Genomic DNA, 10,922 nt, shown 5'->3' on the forward strand with positions numbered 1-10,922 from the left:
TGGGTCACCAGGATCTGGAGTCAGTATAGACGCCTAACGGTAGCGTTAAGTCGTAAGGTGCAAGGAAAGCTTGATACTTCAAAGAATATTTAATTCTTAAGACCACCGTAAATCCTGCACATTCAGAATTTAATTAGAAATAGTCTAAATAGAAATGAAATCAAATATTAAATTTATTATTCTATAAAGCTCAAAGGACATGATTCACTATTCTGCTTCAAACGAGAATCAATTGTAAATGAAATTGAAGATTTCACCACCACTCAAATCTAAGAAAAGTGAGCATTCCATAGCTTGGTTTAAAAATTCTCGTCGCTTGAAATCTAGACATGAAGACCTGTAAGACAAATCTTGATAACAATAAACGTGAGCTGAAATATTCTCAATGCTCTTATCAGCAGAATAAGGAGAAATCTAAGGCACAAAAAGTGGTAAACACCGTGATAACTAGCAGCTTAGGCTAATTCGAATCATGTGCTCTAAAAGCGAATTAGTTTTCTTAATAAAGGCTACTAAATAGTAATCTCAGGTGCTATATCTGGCCTGCGGTCGCGTCGCTACAATTAGACATGAAATTACACCCTGGCTAGACATTGATTACTCACGTTGCTCTGATGGCTCCGAAAATTGCGCTTAACTACTGAAAAATATTTTGTTGTTTGGTCGATACCCGCGCAAACACAGAAGGTTGCCAAACATTATAAATAAAAAATAGTAAGACAAGCAATTTGAAAAATTCTAATATCTCTCAATTCTACTGAATAATCATTTCCTTGGAATTCAAAACATACTAGACAGTCAGACTGGATCTATCTGACTAATATTGATTGATTTATAATGTGCTACACAACGACGGCAACAAACAACTGCTTCATCGTTTCTGCATCTAGGAACTCGTATGAGCGTCTGATTAGTCCAAGAAGTTTGTTGGATGTGTTAGCTTGCGTTTCAACATGCTTAGAAAATTTCAGCTCCTTGTCAACATAAACTCCGAGATCTTTTTCCACACTAGACTTTACAATCATTACTCTCTAGTTGAAACCATGTCTTCTCATGCTGTAATCTTGCTGTTCATTGTTCTTCCCGAGGTGAAGTACTTTACACTTGTCAGCATTAAACCGTAGCTGCCACGTATCAGCTCAGTTAACTAAACTGTCAAGATCATCTTGTAATTGCGCTTTATTTGACGCATCCTTCACTGAATTATAAACTTTTGTGTCGTCGGCATACATGGAGCACACGCTTGACACTACTTCTGGCAGATCATTTATAAAAGCAACAAACAAAATAGGCCCCAGAACGCTTCCTTGTGGCACGCCACTGCGCACTGATGCCCAGTCTGACACGGTTCCGTTAATACTGACACGTTGTCGTCTACCTACTAGAAAATCTCTGATCCATTGGAGTACGTTTCCCTCAATTCCCAAGGCTGTCTTGTATTTATTTTATGAACGCGACATTCTCTAGGCATATTGAAACGCAAGCCAATAAATCCAATTAACTTCTTGGAGTGATCAGACGCTCGTTCGAGTTCTTAGATGCCGGAAGGATGAAGTTGTTTGTCGGTGTCGTGCGCCCGAACCTAGAGTTCGGTAACTCCGTGTGGTCACCAAAACTTGAAAACGACAAAAGTTCAGTAAAGAGTCTTCAAAGACGTTCAACAAGGATGATTTCAGGCTTGAAGGGCAGGTCTTATGAAGAAAGATTAACATTATGAAGCCGCCAAGCATCTGTTATCAACGTCTGCGTGAAGAGACCTTATTGAAGTAAATAAGTATATTCATGGTTTATGCATGGTCCCAGAAGGCTTCGAGTCACCGACATGTGGAACAGCCTCCCCGATTATATCGCTGGCGCTCCAAGTATGAACGCGTTCAAGAACAGACTAGACAAAGCTATGGAGAAATATATGTTCAGACCTGAAGTGCCTAGCCTCACATAGAACCTGGTGGAAGTCTATTAGCTGTTTCAAACTATCGTCAGTTTCGAAAAGATCCGGTCAGAGGACCTGTTTTAGATCTTCTGTGAACAAGTCATGAAAAGTACAAGAATCGACGACAGTCTACATCAGGCCTATTCTTCAGCGCAGACATCTCTATGTTATGTTATGATAAAAAATCAGGCCGAATTATGATTGGGCTAAATTCACGTTAGAATTAATGTTCCAAAACTACCTGATATTACTGTAAGTAATTAAACATAAACATAAATAAATTTTCATGAATGAAAGACGGGCAAAACTATAATATATATATATATATGAGAGTTTATCTGTATGTTTGTTATTTAAAACTATGGCTAGATGAAAAAATAAAAACACCTTTAAATAGTAAATATTTTGAGATATAACATGATTTCCGAACTTATTTGTTGTATGAGTAATTGGGAGCTTTATTGAAAATAAAGGGGATTATTGGATCACGATTTCTAATATGATTTGCAAATTGGTAGGCATATTATTAGTGAAAGGATTTGCATTATTGGATTTGGGATGATTTTGCTGGCAATGGCATGATCCGTTGCATATGGAATATCGAATCATATAGACGAGATATGTTGAGAGCAATTAGACCATGCAGCGTCGAGGTAAGTGAGCCTTGAACAATGTTCCACATTTTTACTAATAGAAACTGTAACCAGCAGTCTTCTTGGAAATCAAGCATTTATACGTAGCAGCGAACAGCCAATTCAGAACTTTTGCCAAGAGAAAATATGTAGGTAGAGCAACAACGTATCGTATCTTGCTAAACATATTTTGCTGATATTCATGAAGCAAGCCGGTCAAGAAATATTGACCGATCAGAGCTCTGAGTCACTTATGCAAATATGACTCCTGTACAAGAGAGCTTCGACGACGTACCGCGAGTGACACATTATTTTGCGGCAGACTGGCAGTCGATATGCTAATGATGTAACATGCATGCTTCAATAAATTTTAATGCAAATTACAGTTTTTTTATCATACGGAAGAGCCGTTTAACGCGTGTAAAATTCATTTAATTGTTCTTTACCTGGTCGTCCTTTGTTGATAATCCCTGTGTATCACTGTCACTTTATGAAGAATTCACGATTTGAGTCACTGATTAAATAAATTGATATTTCTGTAACCATGTATTTGGCTTTATGGTTTTTCCGCTCGAGCGGACAAATGCTTTCTTTGTTTACAAGGTAATCAGGCTCGAATGTGAGCCGTTCTGCAGAAGCTCTCAGGCCCAACGGTCATCCTTGCGGTTGTCCTGTGGCTTTAAGTCCACCTAGCGTGGACACCCGGAGAAGAAGAAGAATGTGAGCCGCGAGGGACATGGAGCCTGGAGGACATTTAGGACAACCCCTCATCCTCATTAAACAAATAAATAACAACAATCAGGCTCGAAAGGTGGGAGGCTGGGAGCGGACAGCGAAGGATACGACGGTGGCGAACGGTCGTGTGAACGGTGAGCTCCAACTTCGCGGGAATTGGCGGCTACTTTTCCAATGGGATTTGACTTACAAATTGTTACAATCATTGAATCTATTAATTTTGCCATGGGTCGCCTGGCCTCTTTGCCGATTCTGGCCAGAAATTGGTGCATAGAGCTGGAAATTCTGGAATCAATACCACACCTCTCTGCTCCAATCCTGGTACTCTGAATTTTAACCACTGGGGCCCTGGGCCAACCTGCGGCCTGCCCAGTGAAGATCCTCTTTTATAGTCTATTCCAAGATGGTTTGATAAAAAATTGATGTTGTTATATGTCTGGCATGATGTCTCCTGCATGTCTTGTGTGAAAAATATGTATATACTCCCCAGTCCCCACCACCACTCCCCAGTCCCCATTCCCCATGACTAAGCCTGGGGGCCATGAGGATGAGTCCATGATGATGACATGTCTTGATATGTAGACAGTAGAGTGGTGAAATGTGAATTTATAAATTTTGAGGCACGAGTCCACTTTTTGAGCTGTGATACCAATTTTCTATACCATCAGGAGCCATTTTTGAGCTCCAAACTCATTTTTCAAGCCACACACGTAGGATTAGAATTTTCCTACTTGTTTCTAAAATCTTGTGGGCCGCGGCTTCAAATTCAATGTGACAAATTTTTCATACATTTGGAATCTTGCGGCCCGATCGTGCATTTTTGTTAATATATGAGGTTGTTATTCATCTAGCAGAAACCAGAAATCTTGCAGTTCCGGAAAAGGTGGGAAAGCTCTAGTTGCGGCCCTAAGTTTAGAAGTTTTCCATGCTTGCACACACTGACACACATATTATGTCAAATCCAAATTTACTAAAAAATCGAAAGGAAAAAATTTCTCTTTACTTTTGAGGTAATTGAGCGTGAAAAATAAGTATTATTTACATTTGGGTCAAGATACAACACAGTTCAAATGTAAATGTAGTCTGACTGGACTTATATGCCCACATCAATGATCAAATTATCAATGAAATGTTTGACTTTTGATGGCAGGCACTGTGCTGGTCCGCTGGATATTTTTACAGGAGCATGGTACTGAACCACAGAAGTTCCACATTTCATGGAGCATCACAATTGCAAGCCATGTTATATTGGATCACCATCAAACCAAGTATATATAAATATACATAACTTTATAGCCAAAAGATTTTGTACCTATCAAAATGATAATATAGGAGCTGACATATTTTGGAAAATAGTATTATTTCTAGTGACAGATGAGAAATCTGGGATTGATCAGCTGAATTTGATGAAAAACTTACCACAGGGGCCTGAACTGTGCCATGAAATAATTCCCTCTAGGCATTCATCCTCCTGACTTAGCTGGCCATGAATAAAAATAATGAATTGCTCAATTTCTCTGCCTAGCTGCTAACAACCTGTATGCAACTTTAAAGCCTAATATTGCAAATGTTTTGCACTATTTTACCTCATCATGTTATATCAATGATGAAAATCAATTTGGTCCAAAAATTATTGAAAACTCTCACTTGTCAGGGATTCTCAAGTTGTTACTAAAGCTCTCCTGCCATTTTTGGAGCCACAAATTAGGCACTGAACAAATTATGTACCTACTACATAGTTGTTAAAATCATGGTACAACTGCAGTTTGTACATAAAAAATTATTATTATAATAATAATAATAAAAAATATTAAAAATTATTATAACCAATGAATACATATTACATATTACCACTATGGCCCAATTTTCTGAACTTATAAATAACTTTGGTTTGGCACCAGCATTCAATTTTATTGCAAAAGAGTTCCACCTAAGTTTTACTTGAATATTTGATATGTTTTCCTAATCATGAATTTTCTTGCATATATGTGAGTGCATCAATAATCAAGTTATAGAAAGTTATGACTCATCTTCTAATTGACAATAATAAATAATTTAATAAACAGATCCCTAAGTAATTTCCAATTCCCAATTCCTGCAAATGTACTCCAAGAATAAATCCTCACTTAAAGCATGCAGCAAGTTTGTTCTACCTGGCAGTGCACCAGGTTAAACCTTAATGAACACGGATCAATCATTCTTTGTCATATTGATCATGAATTACTATCTTTGAAGGAGCGTAATGGCATCAGCCAAAATCCTCCCTCTTCAACATCTTAGGAGCAATGAATATGGCTTCTTCAACCAATATTGTTGAAGACCTCTGACCTTCACAGTTGGCTATAACAACACATAAGTTAACATGTTGACTACGTATTGGTACATATGCATACCACGAAATGTATTTCTCCAGGAGGTAGTGGTACATAATTCAGGTTGCCTAAAATCCAGCCAAATCCGAGAATAAAGAAGGCCAAAAAGGCCGATAATTCAATGTATACTAGTTTATTTGTAGGTTCCGCTATAAAAATTCCATTTATTTGCCTTTTTGCAGTATTTAAACATTAATTAGAAAGTACCCCTATCATAAATTTTAGCCGGCCAACGCAATTGAGAAAAACTAAATCACGGAATTTGTCCAGAAAAAATGACCGTCTGGCAACCCTGCTTAAAAAAAGTACAAAAAATTAAATAAAAGTACAAGATGAAGCAATCGTAGTCAACGTGTTAATGCATATTTTTACCAGCCCTTCAAAGCTGCAGCCAAGGCCATGGCCTGAAGAGATGATACCTGAACATTGATTCATGATCCACTCAACAAATATATATACATATACCTAACAAGGCCCCACCTCCTCACCACAATCAGCTTGTAAGCTTTGTACATGGATTAAGAAAAGCACATCAATGATTGAGCAGTAAAGACAATACCAGATCTTAATAAGATGTAAATGTTGAGATCTTAACTAGGCTTCCAGTCTTAACATTTATGAAGATTTACTGAATAATAATAAGTTTCTAAGGCAATGTTTGCAATGAATATTAATTGGCATAATTTCCGCATCTGAGACCATGGTTCATTATTGGCTAAACTGTAAATAAACTTGTTATTCTGACAACTATGAGCCCAATACTATTTACATAAAATATTTTAAAGCATATGAACTTATATTATGCTTTCCAGAAGTATTCTACAGGACTCCAGCACAGATGGAGGAGGCGTCACCCACCTTGCATGCATCCTGTGATGTTGATGATTTTGGTTCGAATCAGAAGTTATGTAATTTAAATGCAGACTGCAGGCAGATGCCGCCTTCACAGCCAAGTTGTGTTACTGGTAATTACTTCTTGGTAATATTTGGATTCATTTACTTATCTATAATTCAAACTTGAAAAAATTACAAATGTCAATGAAACTTATGATACAATTTTTGTTTTTTTTAATATTTCCTACTTTATCCATATAGATTTTGGTTTAGTTTGATGTTCTTTATTCTTACAGCAAGAACAACAATAATTTATAGTATCTCTTTACTCTGGCAGTTCATTCAAAAATTGAAGTGAAAAAAATTTAAATTTAATTATTGTTTATACCCTACGAAACATGTACAATTTGCCCTTCAAATTTTTTGCTTTAGCTCAAATCTCGCACCACAAAATTGCTACTCATTTATAGTTTTTTCTTTTGCTGTTGTGCATAAAAATTAGTTCAATTAAATTATTAAAAAAGTTAGCCAGAATTCTTGAAATACTCATTAACTATTTGTATCAATACATAAAATATTGCTGCACAACTCATGTCTGAGTATTTTGCTTGTCTCTTGCTTTATATTTATATAAAATAAGCCTTTAGATTTGTAGGAAAGCTTTTATTTATAGAAAATAAGCTTTTATTCATGTAAGAAAGCTTACATTTGTAGAAAATTAGCTTTCAGATTTGTAGGAAGGCTTATATTTGTAGAAAATTAGCTTTTATATATGAAGAAAATCTTATATTTGTAGAAAATTAGATTTTATATATGTAGGAAAGCTTGTATTTGTAGAAAATTAGCCTTTATATATGTAGGAAAACTTATATTTGTAGAAAATAAGCATATATATATATATATATATATAGGAAAGATATACCTATTTGTAGAAAAAAAGCTTTTAGATTTGTAGGAAAGCTTATTGCGGTATATTTGTATAAAATAAGCTTTGAGATTTGTAGGAAAGCTTATATCTGTATAAAATTAGGTTTCAGATTGTTGCTTTTGCAACACTTGATAAATAAAAGTAATACCGTACTTAAGTTGTGGCACTTGCAGGAGCTGTGAAGATTGAGCCTCGTGATGAGCAGCAATCAAACTGTGACTCAGGGCTCCCAGCTGGCTTCCTTGAAGTGGAGAAAGAGGAACCTTTCTTCATGGAAGATGTGGTTAGTTATTTCCATAATTTAATTTTCAATAGATTACTATTCAATTCTCTACATTAAGCTTCCTAAATATGTTAACCACGTCGTCGTGACATGCTAATATCTTATTTAACATAACATAACATAGTGATGTCGGCGCTGAAGCGTAGGCCTGATGTGGCCTGTCGCCAATTCTTTTCCTTTTCGTGCCTTGTTCTTAGATCTAAACTCGTGTCATTTGACCGGATCTTTTCATGACTGGCGATAGTTTGAAGTAGCTACTAGACTTCCACCGGGTTCGATAAGGAGCTAGGCATTTCAAATCTGAACATATATTTTTCCATAGCTTTATCTAGTCTGTTCTTGAACGCGTTCATACTTGGAGCGCCAATGATGTCATCGGGGAGGCTATTCCACATGTCGGTGATTCGAAGCGAGAAGAAATTTTGTCGCGTGGAGAAGTTGCAGCGCAATTTTTTTAGCTTATAGCCGTGGCCCCTGGTGTTGGTTCTTGTTTCAAATTCTAGTAACCCTTCAGGGACCTTGTCTAGACCATGAGTATACTTGTATACTTCAATGAGGTTCCCACGCAGACGTCGATAACTGAGGCTTGGAAGCTTCAGAATCTTCAATCTTTCTTCATAGGACTTGCCCTTCAAGCCTGGAATTTAATCAAAACCTGTAGCATATTAGGCAGTAAATAAACCTATGTAAACTTTAAGTCAAGTCGTCAAAAAGAAAAGTCAGTAGATTTATTCTCATTTATAATTCTCTAGTCTGAGATGAAATATTCCTCCACTAACGATGAAGAATTTTTCATTATTATGCATGGTGTGTAAATATTCAATGATGTGGATATTTAATGAAATGAACAGTTAGTCTAATGTACCATACAAATTTTGCTTGTGTATTTGGATGCCATAGCTTGCGGTATGGTATCCATCATGGTATGGCTTAATAATATATGTCATATTATTAAGCAATTATGCACATTAAGTCTAATGTACTTTTTTTTTGTTTTTTAGCTTGTGTCTTTAAATATGTTTAAATTAAGTTATTTAGATCCATCTTGAGATTCAGATACATTAGATTTCATTTTTTAATGGTCTAAAGAGTTCAGTTTCTGAAAAATTGTGAATTAATTTCAAATCAATCTTTGAGTTCTTGTGAAACTGTATATAGGGTATTTTTACAATTGAACAACTTTAGCATTGAATTCTACAATTAAACTCTATAATTAAATTCTACTGTTTAACAACTTCCGTATTTTTGATAACATTTTGTTCAACTTGACTCTACTTGATGTTCATGAACATTACAGTTAAATTCATATAAATAATTAATAACAATATACATGTACAATATATCAATATGAATATAATAGCACTAGATGGCAGAATTTTCATGTTTATACATGTATGATTAATGACCAGAGAAATGCATTTGATTGAAATTTTCAAGGAGTTGAACAATTATTTGGACAATGCTGGTAGATAAAGAGACAGGTTTAAAGAAGTAATTTTAATATATGATGATGTTTGAATGTAACCATATCCATTTCAAGTTATATGAAGCATTGAATGATTATATTTTTGTAAGCATACCTACTTTATACTCGTAAATAGGATATGTCTGAATTTATATATATGATAACAAATATAACATTTGAGCAGGGCGATTGCATGGTTGCCGATGCAGAATCTTTCGAATTTTGTGTCAAGGTAGAGCCTGTCGAGGCTGGGGCATCTCCATCCATCCCCCAGGCTCCTCCTGCAAACCAAGAACTCCCAACAAGGGCAGGAATCTTTACCGCTTGTCTCTTATACACATCTAGATGTGTATAAGAGACAGGTCTAGCACGCCTTCTTCTGTCTCGCAACGTTGGCCATGCCAGGTCACGGAGCTCGTTGTACACACTGGAAGCCCGGAGCAAATAATACGAGACTCACCGCGCTGCTCTATGCTGTACTTTTTCAAGAGTGGCAATATCGTCTGCTACACGAGGATCCCACACACAACTTACGTACTTCAGTATGGGTCGGACTAACTTTTGTATGACAATAAATTAAACATTTGAGCAGGGCGCATCCACGGTTGCCGATGCAGAATCTTTCGAATTTTGTGTCAAGGCAGAGCCTGTCGAGGCTGGGGCATCTTCATCCATCCCCCAGGCTCGTCCTGCAAACCAAGAACTCCCAACAAGGGCAGGAATCTTTACCGCTGTTCAAAAAGCCTCTGAGACTGCCTGCTTAGCCTCAACATCAGCAGACGTCTTCACGCAATGTCAAGCAGCCCTCCAGACTGCCTGCTTAGCCTCAACATCAGCACACGTCTTCACGCCATGTCAAGCAGCCCCCCAGACTGCCTGCTTAGCCTCAACATCAGCAGACGTCTTCACGCCATGTCAAGCAGCCCCCCAGACTGCCTGCTTAGCCTCAACATCAGCAGACGTCTTCACGCATGTCAAGCAGCCCCCCAGACTGCCTGCTTAGCCTTTACTTCTCTGGAGGCGCACAATTGTGGTGCTTCAATGATTTCTTCTACTTCTGAAACTTCCACTTCCAAAGGTATGAGTCTAACAAGTGAAACGAAGAATGTATTCACTGAAAGAGAAGCTGGTGGAGCTCGCTCACATAATAATGGCTGCCCTTCTCCTACATCTGCAGCTTCAGTAAATTGTGACGTCCTCAGCTACAGTAGAACGAGAACCGTCTCTTTGATGCAGTGTCAAAGTTATGAATAACTCTGTTCTGGGTTGACAGTCATAACCTTGAAAGGATCTGTCTGATCTACTGTTCCGTTGTAGATAAACCTGAGGGGTTTGGGTTCATTATAATTGTCCGAATAACATATATATTCATTTGCCAGGGAAGGATAATGACAAGACGTGTATCTAAGCGTAAGTATTGAAGATAGGTTCACGGGATACACTAGATAGAAGTTACAGGATCAAAGCATAGTATGTGCAGTAATTTTGGAGAAATTACTAGAATTCCTCTGAGATTAACGTAAAATTTTCCTCCGTGATTAACGTAATACTCAGAATACCCACACATTTATCAACTTGATTTTGAATTCGCTTTTCTGTATACTATGCGGCCTAGTGACAAAGTCAAACCAGAGACTTTTTAGAATTGGTTCATTTTCAATTTCCTCATTTACCCAAGATTTAAACCAATTTCTTATGTATGATAATTCTGGTATCCTGGATACATTACTGGTCTACTTA

The 10,922-nt window shown here is 37.0% G+C and overlaps 1 protein-coding gene across 1 annotated transcript; it reads left to right on the forward strand.

Moving 5' to 3' along the window:
- The first annotated feature begins 3,301 nt into the window (after window positions 1-3,301).
- LOC108681992 lies at window positions 3,302-10,574 on the forward strand. The gene is made up of 5 exons (XM_047885377.1): window positions 3,302-3,434; window positions 6,485-6,637; window positions 7,608-7,717; window positions 9,367-9,493; window positions 9,902-10,574. The coding sequence occupies exons 1-5, from the start codon at window positions 3,302-3,304 to the stop codon at window positions 10,183-10,185; spliced, it is 807 nt and encodes a 268-aa protein (XP_047741333.1). The 3' UTR covers window positions 10,186-10,574.
- The last annotated feature ends 348 nt before the right edge of the window (window positions 10,575-10,922 follow it).

The sequence above is a fragment of the Hyalella azteca genome, unplaced genomic scaffold (genome assembly GCF_000764305.2).
Source record: "Hyalella azteca isolate HAZT.00-mixed unplaced genomic scaffold, Hazt_2.0.2 contig2133, whole genome shotgun sequence".
NCBI classification, from domain to species: Eukaryota; Metazoa; Arthropoda; class Malacostraca; order Amphipoda; family Hyalellidae; genus Hyalella; species Hyalella azteca.

Coding starts and splice junctions, on each gene's coding strand:
- LOC108681992 (XM_047885377.1), top strand. CDS start 3,302: ATGGAGCCTGGAGGACATTTAGGACAACCCCTCATCCTCATTAAACAA. Junction 6,638..7,607: donor ACAGCCAAGTTGTGTTACTG/GTAATTACTTCT, acceptor TGGCACTTGCAG/GAGCTGTGAAGATTGAGCCT. Junction 7,718..9,366: donor CTTTCTTCATGGAAGATGTG/GTTAGTTATTTC, acceptor ACATTTGAGCAG/GGCGATTGCATGGTTGCCGA.